This window comes from Triplophysa rosa, linkage group LG11 (genome assembly GCF_024868665.1).
Source record: "Triplophysa rosa linkage group LG11, Trosa_1v2, whole genome shotgun sequence".
NCBI classification, from domain to species: Eukaryota; Metazoa; Chordata; class Actinopteri; order Cypriniformes; family Nemacheilidae; genus Triplophysa; species Triplophysa rosa.
In genome coordinates this window covers 846,272-864,982 of record NC_079900.1, presented here as the reverse complement: position 1 = coordinate 864,982, position 18,711 = coordinate 846,272, and the positions used below count along the sequence as shown (strand labels likewise).

The 18,711-nt window shown below is 40.3% G+C and overlaps 2 protein-coding genes across 4 annotated transcripts in view; one reads left to right on the top strand and one right to left on the bottom strand.

The window, feature by feature from the left end:
- Positions 1-5,025: 5,025 nt before the first annotated feature.
- The window catches only part of LOC130561117 (gastrula zinc finger protein XlCGF57.1-like), a 36,433-nt gene continuing 22,747 nt past the window's right edge, over positions 5,026-18,711 (bottom strand). Inside the window, exons 1-3 of one of the 3 annotated variants that reach the window (XM_057345260.1) lie at positions 11,876-12,037; positions 7,553-7,760; positions 5,026-6,849 (exon numbers count right to left, since the gene is read on the bottom strand). In XM_057345260.1, the coding sequence (XP_057201243.1) occupies positions 5,297-6,847 (1,551 nt within the window). In that variant the 5' untranslated portion in view covers positions 6,848-6,849; positions 7,553-7,760; positions 11,876-12,037 and the 3' untranslated portion in view covers positions 5,026-5,296. Of the gene's footprint in view, positions 6,850-7,552; positions 7,761-11,875; positions 12,056-18,711 lie in introns of those variants that run through there. The other 2 variants (XM_057345259.1, XM_057345261.1) reach the window with 2 other exon arrangements.
- On the top strand, positions 13,520-17,779 carry LOC130561121 (zinc finger protein 501-like). Its single transcript, XM_057345267.1, has 3 exons — positions 13,520-13,800; positions 16,179-16,482; positions 16,652-17,779. The coding sequence occupies exons 1-3, from the start codon at positions 13,642-13,644 to the stop codon at positions 17,578-17,580; spliced, it is 1,392 nt and encodes a 463-aa protein (XP_057201250.1). The 5' UTR covers positions 13,520-13,641; the 3' UTR covers positions 17,581-17,779.

The following is an 18,711-nucleotide window of genomic DNA, read 5'->3' as shown; positions in this document are numbered from 1 at the left end:
AAGACACGTGGTGGTGGATTATGTTTTTATATAAACGAAGGTTGGTGCAGAGATATAACAACACTGAAGAAGATGTGCTTTTCGTACTTAGAAGCGTTCTCTATCAACTGCAAACCTTTTTATTCGCCACGCGAGTTTTCCTCGTTTATTCTCGTGAATGTTTACATTCCTCCACATGCTTGTGCGAGCGCGGCGCTGCAACAGCTGGCGGATTACATCACTGACACGGAGCAGCAACACCCGGATTCTCTTATTATTATTATTGGGGACTTTAACAGAGCAAACCTCTCCCGTGAGCTGCCAAAATACAGGCAGCATATCACATGCCCCACCAGAGACAGCAACATTCTGGATCACTGTTACACCACAATACGGGATGCATACCACTCTGTTCCCAGAGCAGCTCTGGGTCTCTCTGATCATTGCCTGGTTCATCTTCTTCCGACCTACAGACAGAAGCTTAAATCTGCCAAGCCTGTAGCAAGAACAGCAAAGAGATGGAGCAGCGAAACAGAGCGGGCCTTACAAGCCTGTTTCGACTGCACGGATTGGAGTGTCTTTGAAGCTGCAGCCACTGATCTGGATGAGTTAACTGACACAGTGACATCCTACATCAGCTTCTGTGAGGACATGTGTATTCCCACCAGGACTCGCTTAACATACAACAATGACAAACCATGGTTTACAATGAAACTGAGACAGCTTCGTCAGGCCAAAGAAGATGCTTACAGAAGTGGGGACAAAGTCTTGTATAATCAGGCCAAAAACACACTGACAAAGGAGATAAGAGCAGCTAAGAGAAGCTACTCTGAAAAGCTGAAGAACCAGTTTTCAGCCAACGACCCTGCATCAGTGTGGAAAGGCCTGAAAGACATTACCAACTACAAGCCATCATCCCCTCAGTCTATGGGTAATCAACGACTGGCTGACGACCTGAACGACTTCTATTGTCGTTTTGAAATGCAGAGTCTCACCCTTCACACCCGCCCTGACCCTATCTCTGCTATACCATTAACACCTCCTCTTGACATTCAACCTGCACTTAAGATCTGCGAAGAGGATGTTTGCCAGCTTTTCCGCAAACAAAAGATCAGAAAAGCACCAGGCCCAGACAATGTCTCACCCTCCTGCCTGAAAGTCTGTGCGGAGCAGCTGTCGCCCATCTTCACTAATATTTTTAACAGATCTTTGGAGCAGTGTGAAGTCCCTTCATGCTTCAAACGCTCCACCATCATCCCTGTACAGAAGAAACCCAAAATATCTGGACTTAATGACTACAGGCCTGTTGCTTTAACATCTGTGGTCATGAAGTCATTTGAGAGACTTGTACTGGCCCACCTGAAGGACATCACCAGACCACTTCTTGATCCCCTCCAGTTTGCTTACCGAGCAAACAGGTCTGTGGACGATGCAGTAAACATGGGACTGCATTACATCCTACAACACCTAGACAGACCAGGGACTTACGTCAGGATCCTGTTTGTAGACTTCAGCTCGGCCTTCAACACCATAATCCCAGACCTCCTCCTGCCCAAGCTTACCCAGCTCTCTGTGCCAACCTCTACCTGTCAGTGGATTATTAACTTCCTGTCGAACAGGCAGCAGCTAGTGAGGTTGGGAAAATTTAAATCCAGCACATGTACCATCAGCACCGGAGCTCCTCAAGGATGTGTTCTTTCTCCACTGCTATATTCACTCTACACAAACGAATGCACCTCTACAGACCCTTCTGTCAAACTCCTGAAGTTTGCAGATGACACCACAGTCATTGGCCTTATTCAAGATGGTGATGAATCTGCCTACAGAAAGGAGGTTGCTCAGCTGGCTGCCTGGTGTAGTCAAAACAACCTAGAGCTGAATGCATTCAAGACAGTGGAGATGATAGTGGATTTCAGAAGGAACCCTCCATCACTTCCTCCCCTCACCATCCTGGACAGCACTGTGGATACTGTGGAGTCATTCAGGTTCCTGGGCTCCACCATCTCTCAGGACCTGAAGTGGGAGTCCCACATAGACTCCATTGTAAAGAAGGCCCAGCAGAGGTTATACTTCCTCCGTCAATTGAGGAAGTTCAACCTACCACAGGAGCTACTGACCCAGTTCTACTCAGTGGTCATCGAATCTGTTCTGTGCACTTCAATTACTGTTTGGTATGGCTCGGCCACCAAATCAGACCTACGAAGACTACAACGGACAGTTCGTAGTGCTGAGAAAATTATTGGTGCTCCTCTGCCCACACTTCAGGACCTGTACGATTCCAGAGTGAAAAACAGGGCAAGAAAAATCATCATTGACTCCACACACCCAGCACACAAACTCTTTGATCTGCTGCCCTCTGGCCGGCGCTTTAGAGCACCAAACACCAGGACTTCCAGACACAGAAGCAGCTTCTTCCCCCAGGCAATCTCCCTCCTAAACAGATAACTGCTCCTTAAGAGCAATATTCCACTTCCACTACTCCTATAGTGTGCACTATAGTGCCTTATTATATCTACATCTTATGTATACATGTATATAACACTACCTCTACTTACTAAATTATCCATTTGCACAAGTGTACATACAATCTGTTAATATGTTTATTCTACTATATACTACCCTGTACAATGTCTCTTATATGTTATTATCCCCCATTTTCTGTAAAATAGTCTTTATTTTATATATGCACAATTTAGAATCTTTTAGACTGTAAATCGTATTATATTGTATTGTCATTGTGTTGAATGTCTGTACTAGAAGCTTCCAACACCAAAGAAAATTCCTTGTGTGTGCAAGCACACTTGGCAATAAAGCTCTTCTGATTCTGATGTATAGCCATTTGGAACATCTTTAAAGACAAGAATGGCTTTACTTTGGAGAGAAGCCTGAGATGGTAAAAACAAGACTTGACAACAGAACTTATCTGCTTACCAAAATTCAGATGATTGTCAAGCCAAACACCCAGGTTTCTAACGCAGGAGGTAGTGTATGTTGACAGAGATGAAGTATCAAAGTCATGGACACTTTGATCATTGGGTCCAAACAAGATGAATTCAGTTTTGCTCTCATTAAGACAAGAAATTAGTTGATAGCCAAAGTTTTAATTCATCCAAGCGATCCAAAATGGGCTTAATGGCGTGTCTATTACCACGTTTTATGGGGATATAGATTTGGGTATCGTCTGCATATAGATGGAAAGAGACTCCGTGCTTATTAAAAATTAGGCCTAGGGGAAGCATATAAAGTGAGAACAATACTGGCCCAATGATCGATCCTTGAGGTACCCCTGATCTTAAATGCATCTCGGAAGAAGAATGATGCCCAATGTTAACAACAAATCTTCTATTTGTGAGATATGACCTAAACCACTGTAAGACTGTGCCCCGTAGACCAACGCATGCCTCCAGACGAGATAAAAGAATATCATGGTTGACCAGGTCAAAGGCAGAGCTAAATTCTAATAAAACCAGAGCCGCAGACTGACCAGAATCCATGGTCAACATGATATCATTAACGACCCTTAGAAGGGCCGACTCCGTGCTATGGCAGGATTTAAAACCGGACTGAAATTTTTCATAGATAGCATTAAGAGACAAGTGAGATTGAAGTTGATTTAAAACAGTTTTCACCAAAATTTTAGATAAAAAGGGGGGATTTGAGATTGGACGAAAGTTAGTGAGCAATGTCGGGTCCAAATTTTTTTTTTTTAAATATGGTCGAACTGTGGCAAGTTTAAAGTCATGGGGGACAGTCCCAGTATGGAGACATTTATTGATAATTGATAGTAAGTTGGGGCCAATGATAACAATAATTTGAAATGATTAAAAAAGAAAACGTGGTGGGATAACATCCTGAGGACACATTGTAGGTTCCAAACTAAACAGTGTTTTGGTTTAAGTATTCAGATTAACAGGCTCAAAAAGAGACCAAGTAGAACCTGAGTATGGGGCAACAGCTAGACAGCATAATAAAACAGCATTGGCACATTAGACAAAATTTGAGATATCTTGCCATCAAAATAATGAGCAAAATTCTCACACAACGAGACCGATGCATCATCAAAGATGGTGACAATTGGATGAAGTGCAGACTTAATAGCGGAAAATAAAATATTTGGCTTATTGCTGTTTTGTGTAATTAACTCTTGAGAAATATCTACTCTTTGCAGCCTTAGCCGCACGCTGAAATGCAAAGAGAGAATCCTGTAGGATTTTATAAAAGATTTGTAGCTTATGTTTTTTTTATGATATCAATAACTTGACGTGATCAAGTTAGCTCAGAGCGATAAACAGCAGACATCAGCATAGCGGCATTCCACCTGTCAATCAAGTGACCAGTATTGTGTAATTTCTGAATACAAACAAGATATATTTTACATGTATTGAGCACTGTTATTCACCAGTTTTATGATAAAATACCTAAAAAGTATTAAGAAGTATTCATAGGAACATTAGTACATAGATGGCTTGATCTGTAATGGATACAATCCCTATATCCCTGTACCTGTAACCAATGATTGTTTGTATAAATGTACTTAATGTCACTTTAAGCATTTTTTAAGCACATTTGAGCACAATGTAACAAGGTAAAATCCAGTCATGTTTTTAGAGGCCTAAAGTTTGAAGCATGTTGTGCTCTCTCTGAAACCTGGGGACATGGTTACTGTTTAAAAGTAACCATGATCACGCACGTATGCCAAGGTGTGTTTGGTGGTCTCGTACGGTGACCATGGCTTGTTTGGTGGTCTCGTGTGGTAACCATTGTATGCAAATTATTTTAAAAATGAGGTAATAGCCAGCGTACCACCATTAGATACGTACCTTGTTGCCTGGGACTTATTGGTGGCAGGCAATTAACAATTGGTTAATAAAAAATAAGAGATAACAGGAAAGTACCTGATTGGTTTCAGAAGAGACCACCTTTCAGAAGTTTCACTATAACTGTAGACTGAAAACACTTGGTTTTTAGATGACTTGGAACATCTCACTTTGTTTGGGCTCGAGCAAATAAAGTTAACTCCTTGACACCTGGACCTTATTTGTCTGAAAGATTTATTTGAACTACAAGACCAATAATTTTACCACAACACCGGCTCTAGCGGCCGATCGATGGTGATCTAGAAACAATTCCACACATTGATGGCACTGATGTTGTGACTACAACTGGACCGTTCTTGGTCGACATCGGCCTTCAATGGAAACATTTAGTTTCTCATGAGCTTTGAAACAGGTCTGTCGTGAGAAACTCTTTCCACAAACACTACACAAGCAAGACTTTACATTTGCACGTCCTCTCACAGGTATCTCTAGACAAACCTTTACTGCACTGATCCATTGAAGGGTTCCGCTCTAGTGTGAATTCTCATGTGTTTATTGAAGTTACTTGAGGCTGTAAAACTCTTTCCACACTCACAGCATGTGAACGGTTTCTCTCCGGTGTGAACTCTCATGTGTACCGTAAGTAAACTATCACATCTGAAAGTCTTTCCACACTCAAGGCATGCGTAAGGTTTGAACGGTTTCTCTCCAGTGTGAATTCTCATGTGTCTCTTAAGGTGACTCGTATTTGTAAAAGTCTTTCCACACTGAAGACATGCGTGAGGTTTCTCTCCGGTGTGAATTCTCATGTGACTCTTTAGAGGACCACCAGAAGTAAAACTCTTTTCACACTGTAGACATTTGTGAGGTTTCTCTCCAGTGTGAATTCTCATGTGTCTCTTAAGGTGACTCGTATTTGTAAAAGTCTTTCCACACTGAAGACATGCGTGAGGTTTCTCTCCGGTGTGAATTCTCATGTGTTCTGTAAGGTGACTTGTGTTTGTAAAAGTCTTTCCACACTGTAGACATGCGTAAGGTTTCTCTCCGGTGTGAATTCTCATGTGAATCTTTAGAGGACCACCAGAAGTAAAACTCTTTTCACACTGTAGACATTTGTGAGGTTTCTCTCCAGTGTGAATCCTCATGTGTTCTTTAAGGTGACTTGTGTTTGTAAAAGTCTTTCCACACTGTAGACATGCGTGAGGTTTCTCGCCAGTGTGAATTCTCATGTGTGTCTTAAGGTGACTTATACGTTTAAAACTCTTTCCACACTGTAGGCATGCGTGAGGTTTCTCTCCGGTGTGAATTCTCATGTGTGTTTTAAGGTTTCCTGTTTGTGTAAAAGTCTTTCCACACTGTTGACATACGTGAGGTTTCTCTCCGGTGTGAATTCTCTTGTGTCTCTTAAGGTGACTTGTGTTTGTAAAAATCTTTCCACACTGTAGACATGCGTGAGGTTTCTCTCCAGTGTGAATTCTCATGTGAAACTTGAGGCTTCCTGATTGTGTAAAACTCTTTCCACACTGTTGACACATGAATGGTTTCTCCCCGGTGTGAATTCTCATGTGTATCTTAAAGTGACCTGGGTCTGAAAAACACTTTTCACAGTGATGACACTTGAACGGTTTCTCTCCGGTGTGAATTCTCATGTGTATCTTAAAGTGACTTGCTCTTGTCAAACTCTTTCCACACTGTTTGCACGTGAACGGTTTCTCTCCGGTGTGAATTCTCATGTGTCTCTTAAGGTAACTTGTAGTTGTAAAACTCTTTCCACACTCAATGCATGTGAAGGGTTTCTCTCCGGTGTGAATTCTCATGTGTATCTTAAAGTAACTTGCTCTTGTCCAACTCTTTCCACACTGATGACATGTGAATGGTTTCTCTGCGGTGTGAGTTCTCATGTGTCCGGTTATTGGGGATCTCTTTCCAAGTTTTTTATCTCCTGTTCTCAGAGCTCCGTTTGGTGAAACATTCTGGGATTTTTGTGCACACTGATGTTTCTCATCAGCATCTTTTACTTCATCTTGACAGTCCTTATTCACTTCCATCATATCTGAAATGAACAAAACTCTGTGTTAACAACAGTTTTAAAACTGTACAAAACAACAGCACAAGACAAGATCATAATTTCATTTTCAGAGAACACAGTCATTAAGTGAGTATTGCTTTGGATAAAGTGTTTGCCATATACTGTAAGATGAGAACCTCCCAAGAGAATATTTTAATTCTATTCTGTTTAAATTACAACATAAAATGCACTCAGATGTTGCGGGACGCATTATGGTAATGAGATTACCAGCAGAAAAAAGCAATAGGATTAAAAAATAACTCATTTCTATGTTAAATTATTATTTGTGCAAGCCAGAGAACAAATTTATGTTTATTATAAAAAGTTGTGTCATTGAATTATATGTTCTGTAATTAAAACCATCACTTCCATGTAGTAGTCAGGTAAAAGGACATATGCATTCATGTTTTCTTTTTCAATTAGACAATAAAAAAACCAACATACTGATGAAAATGTGGAACAAAGGGTCAAAATGTTGTTTAAAAAACTTAAAGCAGAACGGGTGGTCACGATATTTCCATATGATTAATGAAATTATATTGAACTATACCAGATTACATCCATACAAAGTTATTAGATGTATTTTACTGCTAATCTTCTGCATTTATGGTCCACCAACAACCACTTAATTCATTAAAGTAGATTTTAAATTAATTCAGTAATAAAGCTTTAGAAACATAAAACCAACCTCTGTGTTCTTTAGTCCCTCAGTTTGTGTTCTGTGTAGTTCTGGATCTCTCGTGTTCTCAAGCTTCTCTTCCAGCAACTCCAACAACAGTCTGAAGATCTCAGTTCTGACACCTGAAGTGATTCTTCTGCTTGTTGGTTTCTGGTATTTATTGGTGGATTGATGTGGGAGGAGCTTCACTGAAGGTGTCAATCACTGTTTGTGTGAACTGGAGATGTTAGAGAGAACGATTCAGATTAGTCTTTAGCCAGGGGAGTAGCCGGCATTTTAAAAGTTGGCGGGGGACCCTTTTTATATATTAAAGCAATAAGCCCCACAAAGCAGTGGGTTAAGCCTGGCTCAGATTACAGGATTCTCGGCCAGAATTTACCCCGATTTCCCCTCCCGAGAATCTTTGAAAAAGTCCGAGGTTCGGCCCAGATTATCACGTAATGTGAGGCGTTCACAGATCGAATCTTACACCTCCCGATCTGCTCCGAGAGAGATCGGGGCCGCCCCGATCATATCAAACATGTTTGATATTTAGGATTTTAAATCGGGGTGATGACGTTGGTACTTTCGCAACAGCCAATGAGAGGCACATCTGCAAGGTGACGGAGGTGACTGACAGACCTTTAAAAATGTCGACCGCGAAAGCTCCTGCAAGGGTACGTTGGACAGCGGAGATGGAGGAACAACTTGTGGCAACAGCATGATTGTCTATATAATGTATCCTCCAAAACATACCACAACCGCACAGATAAGGAAAAGAGCTGGGGAGAAGTCGCGTCGGTTTTAAATGTACCGGGTAAGTTAACTGCTAACGCGCAGCTTGTAGTTTCGTTCAACAGATTGTTATTTGGCTATAGGCATACATATAACATGCGTTTATGTGTTTGTTTTTATGCTGTATCTTATAATCACATTGGCATTCATCTTTATTCTCGGCAGCAACTATTTTTTTTCTTCCGTTATTTATTAACATTAAACTTAAGCGGCTCGCCCAAAGCACAGTCATAACTTCAGCCCTAGCAAAAAGCATTATAGCACCCCCTGCTCAAAATACGTTCCCGCGGCTTTGGACAGACAGACAGAGAATCATTCAGAGAGCGACAAAGACGTTACACAACCGTTGCCAGGTGAGATCACGTGAAATTAACTTTGCGATGTCCCTTTGTTTACTTCTGTTTCCCGGTGAGATGACGTAAGAGGCGTCCTCTGGTATGATAATCTTAATATTATCCTGTAGTTTGGGTGTCTTAGAATGTCTTTTGATGTGCAATTATGAAATAAAAAAACTTCCAATCAAACTTTCTAAATTTTTATTTTTGCACTTGCTACCTTTAGGCTTATTTATAAACACAACTTTACGCCCCAACGTTTTCTTATCTGGACATTTCACATTCATAAATGCAAGTTTACAAAGGGCAAACCTATTTTTGTAGTGCTTGAAAAAGAGATTCAAATGTAGATGTGATGTCAACATCTAAAAATAGTAAACCCATTAAAACGGTTACTATTAGCTCCTTTTACAAAACTGCATATCCTATGGATATGTAAAATATGTGTAATTTAGTTGTACACTGATGAGTGTGAGCTTGTTTAAGATTTTAAATAAGAGAATCTGTCAAGATTCTCCTTATGTGTGTGCTGCAACCAGAATTTTTAATCTTTCCGGATTTTAAAACTCCTGTAGTCTGAGCCAGGCTTTACAGTGCATTTTATAACAGCTAAGGGCCTTGTGGCACGACACGAAGCACCTAAAACACCCTTAGCTGTTATAAAATGCACTGTAACCCACTGCTTCTTGACGCTTATTGCCTTTATAAAACTGTTATTCCATAGCAAGGTTTCATAAAATAAATTAAATAAAGTGATATTTAGGCTATGTAATGCGGTCAGCCGTTATAAATCGGGGTATTATATAACAGCTTACACCGTGTCTACACAGGACGCGGCACAATGCGACATGACTACCTGCTTGTTCTCAATGGGTTTGTGGTGTCGCGCTGCACCGCATCCAGTGTGGACAAAATTTGAAATTATAATGGATTCTAATGCGTTTCTAATATCTTTTGTTGTGTCACGTCGCGCCCTGTGTAGACACAGTGTTAGAACTCGGCTCAACCAATCAGAATCAAGGACCAGAACTGACTAATTATATATACACACACAAACACACTGTCACATATAATTAATATATTGCATATGTATATTTACTATATCTACAGGACATTGAGACTTACCAAAGCAGCATTCACCAGATTACAATGTAATATTTATATTTATGAAAAAAAACATTAAAATATATTATTTGCATACAATTTTAACCGCTAAACAGACGTGTTTCAATTGCACATACAACTAACATTATTCAAACGCTCTTTATTCTTGTTATAGATGCACAAACTAGTGGTGGGCGATACTGTAAAATTTGGTATCAATCCGATACCAAGTAAATGCAGGGCCAGTATTGCCGATATCGATATCGATACCAATACTCAACTCACTCAACTCAACTTTATTTATATAGCGCTTTTTACAATTTTCATTGTTACAAAGCAGCTGTACATAAGACATATTGACTATAAGCAAAACAATTAAAGTTGTACCTGCAAAAACAAGAAAAAGTTGAACACGGAAGACAGACATACCCACATACAAAACACCCCACACACACAATATGCACACGTACTAACAGTCATAGACATAGAGACACACACACACACACACACACGGATGCGCGACGCACACACACACATGTAAGTACGCACACACACACACGCTCAGTGAGAGCACACATTTAAGATAAAGGAGAGAGAAGCACAGGTCAAATATAACAGACTATAAATTCCTATATGCAATATTAATTAAGTAAAACTTTAAAATTCTAAAGCAGCCCCCCCGGCCAGGCAAATAGTGCAAAAACAGTATGCAAACGGTGGTGAGGAACCCAAAACTCTAATCGAGAAAAAAATATATATATATATACTTTTAGAAGCATTCTCTTGAACTTAAATTTACTTTCCTGTAGCTGAAGTGTCATGATTTTCAGATGAATGCATCATTAATATGCTAAATCTGAATACATTTTCATGACCACTAAAATATTTTGTGATTTGTGCTCTTAATGTGCATGTAGGCTAATTAATCATGTGCATGTTAAAACAGGACATATTTTAAACTAAATAAATATATTTATTTATTACTGTAATAGAATTTGCAAACATGAACTTTGCACCAAATTATTATTGGAAAATAGTAATAATAGATTGACGGGACAGAAAAACAATATATAACAAAACAATTTCTCCCTATCCCAGTACTACTTCTCTAGCTAATAAAAAATTATTACTGAAGAACAAAGATTTTAAAACTTCTTTTCCGTTTTTGTTCAGTGTTATATTTAGACACACTAATAGAACAAATTAACATGTCTACCTTTCATTACACTTTTTTAAAGTAAATTTATGAACAAAGTGCACACTATTGTTTGAAAAACAAAGTAAATTAAGTGCTTAAATAATAAAGTACTTTAACTCTCAATCTTTGGCTTTTTACCCCCAAAGCCCTACTGCCAGTGAAAGCAGTGAAATAACTCCACACGATGCTCATCTTCTTTCTCCTCTGCTCAAAGATATTAATATTAACATGCGCCACTGCCGTTACGATGAATGGGGAGGAATGACAACCTCTGCGCAGGCGCAGTAGATGAGGCGACCTCGAAAAAGGTGATTTTTAGCGCAATTTAAGCTTAGCAAACCAACATGTTTAACTATTGATCGGACATATGCTGTTTAGTTGTGCTTTTTGCCAGCAATTTTAGAAATATCTACCTTCCCCCATTCAAGTAGATAGGCCTGCGGACTTTGCTCTGCTTGCGCTTGGCGCTGCTGACTGAGTCACGTGATGGCGGACAACAAAACACAGCAGCGCAGGGAGGAGCAACGTGCGCAAAACTAGTCGTATGGGAAAAAGGTTTTCTATATTATACAATTGTTAGCTACATTAATAAATAAATAAAATCAGTAGTAAAAACACATTAGTATCGATATTTTTATGTTAGGATCGATCCTTTTCGATACAACCGCTGTATCGATACTTCAGGATCGATCCGCCCACCCCTAGCACAAACTGCGCTAAAAGTTTACGCGCACGCACATGATTCAATCGTTGTGTGGTGAGCGACTCCGTTCTTCTCCTTGCTTCAACTGCAAAGTGATAGAATTTTATCCTGTAAAACGCAGGTTTGCACCCTAAACAGTGCCCTTACTTCCACATACTCGTATCATACATGCTCGACACTACAGCAGCTTGTTTTTAACGTGTGTATATAGGCCATACCTTTCAGCAGCGCCAGTAGGACCCGTCTTCAGTTGCCGCCACAACAGAATACAACAGCACGCTTTTCCCGCTTCCATGTGTTTGAAGATAAACTGAAACGCGTCCACGAAACACGACTCGCCTCGTAACACTCACTTGTGATTGGCTGAATGTTAGTTCACTCAAATCTATGTAACAAACCAGGGAACGTGGGCGGTTTTTGATGGTGGCGGAGGTGTGTCGAATGAAGTACCACAGAGATGACGTATTTTCAATAGGGGCTGGCTCTAGCCGATGGGGCCAATAGGGGCTGGCTGCAGCCAATGGGGCGAGTGAAGCTCCACAGACTGGAAAAAAGAGACAAGAGAGGAATGCAGTTAAAGAATGCGCTCAAAAAATATCTAAAGAAATTCAAAATTTCTACAGCAAACTTTACTCTTCCACTTATTCGCAATTACATGCTGATGCCTTCTTTGATCCCATTAAGGAGTGGGTCCCCAAAGTAGATGAGGATTTAAAAAATGTATGCGATGCAGTCATTGATATGGAGGAAGTGGAAAAAGCAATGAAATGTTTGTCATTAGACAAATCACCAGGTTCAGATGGTATAACAAGTACTTTTTATAGGCATTTTTGGGAGCATATTAAAGACCTTGTTTTTCATATGTTAAAAGAAATATCCGAGTCCCATGTTCTCCCTACTACTATGAAACAGGGAATCATTAATATCATGTGAGTTATCAAGTATCATCATAATAAACACTTTATCAAAACCAACAAATTAAGGACATCCATCAGAAAAGGGACATAGCAAATTTTAGAAAACAAACTGTTAATATTACATTATTTTATATGATTAATATTTATGCTTATAACATAAAACAGTTTAAGAGAGATTTTTCTGAGATTTTTTGTTTTTCCCTCATTTTTTCCCCGTCCAACCATAGGAACAATTTGCATATTAATCTGTCAAATACCCAGAATTTAATGGAAAAAGCTAATAGTTCATAATGGTATTTTAATGGAAACCATTAGAATTGGGTTTCTGCTTTTATTTTCAGCAGTAATGCATCCTTGCTAAAAAATAGAAACCATCACAGAAATTAATTGTTGCCATTACGAACCATTAGCTTCTTCCATTAAAACCAACTACAAAATGTATTTTATTATTCCATAATGATTTAACATGATTATTTACCATTAAATCAATTAAATTATTGTTTTTTTCAGCATGGTTCTATAAGATCATCATGTTTGTAGTGTGTTCCAGGGGATTAAAACATGCAATATATATTTGAGACCTAGTGGAGAAATAGTAACTAATAATAAATGTGTAAAGTTGCACACAATGGAAATACTCAATAAAGTAGGCTAAATAGTTGGATTCGACAACTGATAACATCATACAAGACAATACAACATTTACTGTAGATGTCAAAAAAATGACTGATGACTTATTTTGATTATTTTCTATTGCGCTATTCTGGATGTCTGTGCTATTGTCCAGCTGGCATTTTCACCCCAAAATGGCTGCCGCGCTACCGAAGCGACACCTAGTGGCTGTTTCCCCAAAAGCACCAGAGTTTCGCCTCTTGGTATCTAACTGTGTGTTGTGTCTCCAGTCCAGCAGGAGTCGCTCTGCAGCTCTTCAGTCCGCCGATAAACCCACTAAAGAAAGAAAGAAAGTCAAACATCGAGCGCTGCGTGTTCACATCACTCTGATTTTCTCTCTTGAGTGTTTTAAACACAGTGTTGTGTGTGTGTGTGTGTGTGTGTGTGTTGTTGAGATGTTGAGGATGACGTCACAGATGTGCTGTAAATCAGTGGGAACTGATCTGTCCATGCTGGATATTGATGATTTCATCACAGAAATCTGTCAGCTGAAGAAAGAGGTGGCGTTACTGGAGGAAAAGCTGAGGACAAGAGGAGATGAACTCAACACTGAGGTTTGGACACATTCAACATCATTTACTGCTTTTAATGTTTGTATTTTAATACTGTTTTTAATCTCACTGTCATAGTTTATAGCTTTATCTAAATATATTCTACATACTACCCTGTACAATGTCTCTTATATGTTATTATCCCCCATTTTCTGTAAAATAGTCTTTATTTTATATATGCACAATTTAGAATCTTTTAGACTGTAAATCGTATTATATTGTATTGTCATTGTGTTGAATGTCTGTACTAGAAGCTTCCAACACCAAAGAAAATTCCTTGTGTGTGCAAGCACACTTGGCAATAAAGCTCTTCTGATTCTGATTATTGCCAAGTGTGCTTGCACACACAAGGAATTTTCTTTGGTGTTGGAAGCTTCTAGTACAGACATTCAACACAATGACAATACAATATAATACGATTTACAGTCTAAAAGATTCTAAATTGTGCATATATAAAATAAAGACTATTTTACAGAAAATGGGGGATAATAACATATAAGAGACATTGTACAGGGTAGTATATAGTAGAATATACATATTAACAGATTGTATGTACACTTGTGCAAATGGATAATTGTAGTAAGTAGATAGAGTAGTGTTATATACATGTATACATAAGATGTAGATATAATAAGGCACTATAGTGCACACTATAGGAGTAGTGGAAGTGGAATATTGCTCTTAAGGAGCAAGTTATCTGTTTAGGAGGGAGATTGCCTGGGGGAAGAAGCTGCTTCTGTGTCTGGAAGTCCTGGTGTTTGGTGCTCTAAAGCGCCGGCCAGAGGGCAGCAGATCAAAGAGTTTGTGTGCTGGGTGTGTGGAGTCAATGATGATTTTTCTTGCCCTGTTTTTCACTCTGGAATCGTACAGGTCCTGAAGTGTGGGCAGAGGAGCACCAATAATTTTCTCAGCACTACGAACTGTCCGTTGTAGTCTTCGTAGGTCTGATTTGGTGGCCGAGCCATACCAAACAGTAATTGAAGTGCACAGAACAGATTCGATGACCACTGAGTAGAACTGGGTCAGTAGCTCCTGTGGTAGGTTGAACTTCCTCAATTGACGGAGGAAGTATAACCTCTGCTGGGCCTTCTTTACAATGGAGTCTATGTGGGACTCCCACTTCAGGTCCTGAGAGATGGTGGAGCCCAGGAACCTGAATGACTCCACAGTATCCACAGTGCTGTCCAGGATGGTGAGGGGAGGAAGTGATGGAGGGTTCCTTCTGAAATCCACTATCATCTCCACTGTCTTGAATGCATTCAGCTCTAGGTTGTTTTGACTACACCAGGCAGCCAGCTGAGCAACCTCCTTTCTGTAGGCAGATTCATCACCGTCTTGAATAAGGCCAATGACTGTGGTGTCATCTGCAAACTTCAGGAGTTTGACAGAAGGGTCTGTAGAGGTGCATTCGTTTGTGTAGAGTGAATATAGCAGTGGAGAAAGAACACATCCTTGAGGAGCTCCGGTGCTGATGGTACATGTGCTGGATTTAAATTTTCCCAACCTCACTAGCTGCTGCCTGTTCGACAGGAAGTTAATAATCCACTGACAGGTAGAGGTTGGCACAGAGAGCTGGGTAAGCTTGGGCAGGAGGAGGTCTGGGATTATGGTGTTGAAGGCCGAGCTGAAGTCTACAAACAGGATCCTGACGTAAGTCCCTGGTCTGTCTAGGTGTTGTAGGATGTAATGCAGTCCCATGTTTACTGCATCGTCCACAGACCTGTTTGCTCGGTAAGCAAACTGGAGGGGATCAAGAAGTGGTCTGGTGATGTCCTTCAGGTGGGCCAGTACAAGTCTCTCAAATGACTTCATGACCACAGATGTTAAAGCAACAGGCCTGTAGTCATTAAGTCCAGATATTTTGGGTTTCTTCTGTACAGGGATGATGGTGGAGCGTTTGAAGCATGAAGGGACTTCACACTGCTCCAAAGATCTCTTAAAAATATTAGTGAAGATGGGCGACAGCTGCTCTGCACAGACTTTCAGGCAGGAGGGTGAGACATTGTCTGGGCCTGGTGCTTTTCTGATCTTTTGTTTGCAGAAAAGCTGGCACACATCCTCTTCGCAGATCTTAAGTGCAGGTTGAGTGTCAAGAGGAGGTGTTAATGGTATAGCAGAGATAGGGTCAGGGCGGGTGTGAAGGGTGAGACTCTGCATTTCAAAACGACAATAGAAGTCGTTCAGGTCGTCAGCCAGTCGTTGATTACCCATAGACTGAGGGGATGATGGCTTGTAGTTGGTAATGTATTTCAGGCCTTTCCACACTGATGCAGGGTCGTTGGCTGAAAACTGGTTCTTCAGCTTTTCAGAGTAGCTTCTCTTAGCTGCTCTTATCTCCTTTGTAAAGCTCTTCTGATTCTGATATTTTCCTCTCTGAACAGAAGTCCAGACACACACAGGACTCGGAGCTCAGCCTCACTTTACTCTGTTATACTGACACAAACCCCACAGACGCTCAGGACACTGTGTGTGACAGTAATCACACCTTGAATCAGGATGAATCTACTGATCAAACCTCCACAGAGTCTCTGGATTCTGTCTGTAACGCTGGAGAACAGCAGATCCTGAACACCAGACCACTCAACATGTGTTCTGTCACACTGATGGAGATTAAAACTGAACCCATAGTAAAGGAAGAACCGACTGATGAAGATGAGCATAATGATGATGGTTTTATTACTTCAGGTATGTTTCATCTGCTGTCTTTTCACAATATTTCATTTGAGAGTTTTCTGTTTCATAAAAGGGTTTTACATCACTTGAGTCACAAACGCACTAAAAGGTTTCTCAGTGGACACTGATGTAGTTTCAGATGTGCTGGAGGTTGTTGTTAACGCTGTTGTGTTTGTTTCAGATGAGAGCGGTGATTCATGTTGTGATGGAGAAACGGCCTCTACATCAAAACAGCGACTGACAGCACAAACTCTTTCCTGCATCACCTGTGGAAAGACATTCAGTTCACAGAGACGTTTAGAGACACATGAGAGAAAACACACAGAACAGAAACTCTTCACCTGCACCAGATGTGACATCAGCTTTCCTACCTTACAAGAGAAGAAACTTCAATCACAAGAGCACAGAGACCAGAAACACTTTCACTGTCAGCAGTGTGGGAAGAACTTTGCCTCGTCTTCTAATCTGAAAATTCACACGAGGACACACACTGGAGAAAAGTCTTTCCACTGCAGTGAATGTGACAAATATTTCACCACCAAAGGAAATCTTGTTATTCATCAGAGAATTCACACGGGAGAAAAACCGTACGCGTGTCCTCAGTGTGACAAGAGATTCAGCCACAAATCCCATTTGATGAATCATGTGCGTGTCCACACCGATGAGAGACCGTATGAGTGCAGTGAGTGTGGGAAAACCTTTAAGCAGTCAAGTTCTTTACAGAGACATGAAAAAACACACACCGGGGAGAAACTCTATCAGTGTTCACACTGTGATAAACGATTCCGTGATAAAGCTAATCTGATACGTCACGAGAGAGTTCACACTGGAGAGAAACCTTATCACTGCAGTGTTTGTGGGAAGAGCTTCACTCAACATAATAACTTACTAGAGCACCAGAGAATTCACACAGGTGAAAGACCTTACAAGTGTTCTCAGTGTGACAAGACCTTTGCTTATTCAAATGTCCTGAGAATCCATGAGAGACTTCACACTGGAGAGAAATCTTATCACTGCTCCATCTGTGGAGAGAGATTTGCTTATTTAAAAAGTTTGAAGACTCATCAGAAGAAACATGCTGAAGAACAAACTGCACTGGAATCATCATAGTGCTTTCTACTATTTTTGTGTGTAGAGTCTATAACCTTGCCATGAATGTGCCTAAAGGCTATATAACACGGCTAAAAGGAATATTATTGTTTGTTGTTTTAGATGTAATGTAATGTGTCTACAGGATTTAAGGTTGATAAACGCTGTATTTTCCACACACCGTGCATGTTTGTATCTCCTCTTTGCTCCGCCTCTCTGAAACGTGCAGATTCGTAACAAAGCTCATGGCTCTGAAAGCGAGGTGTGCTGTGATTGGCCAGTTCACCAGTGCGTAGTGATTGGTGGAATACTGCAAGCGTGTAACGCCTCTTACCATATTTGGAACATCAGGTTCCTCTTCAATTGTACTGACAGGTACGCCCACCTTACCGGAGTCTACATTTGGGCGGTCTCAGTCAAATCAGACCACCAACTGACGTAGATTTGTGGGGGTGTGGTTACACGAGGCGTCTCGGGCAGGTCTGGGTGAGCATTCACTTTTACATAGAATGACTCTTTTGTTCCCACACTTTCATTTCTGCAATTATACACGTCTAATACATGCATGAGCAACTTATAACACACCAAAGACACAGAAAAAACTCGTATTAACCTCACGTGTTTCATCGTCACAGATGAAAGGAAACATGGACGATGTCAGGTTCATTCTTGCTCATTTCTTGTGAAAATCAAACACTGTAAAAATGTTAAAGGCAGTGGTATTTGAAGTAAACGATTGTTGATCCTGAACATTTATGACTTATCTAAACTCCGAAAGTTGATCATTCTCTTTGAGTTTTATGTTCATGTCCAACTTCGGTGTCTAAGTGCATTGTTTACGATCATTCTGATGCGCATGAAGACAACAGTCGAGTTGTGTTTATTAAGAACTATAAACTCTGCTGGATGTGAGTCTGCAGGAGCAGAAACGAATTGCATTTTCTGTTAAACATGTTGCTGTTGTATTGAAGTAAATGACCTTTTAAGAACCGGCTAATGTGCTAAGTGATATCAATACCCTTATTTTTTCTATTCAGTGGAGGTTCAAACATATGCTACAAGCAAAGTAAATATCTGCATCGAATTTTCGTCATATTGTGTTTGTAGTTTGATGTCGTCTTAAAGCGACAGTTCATCCTAGAATTCAAATTT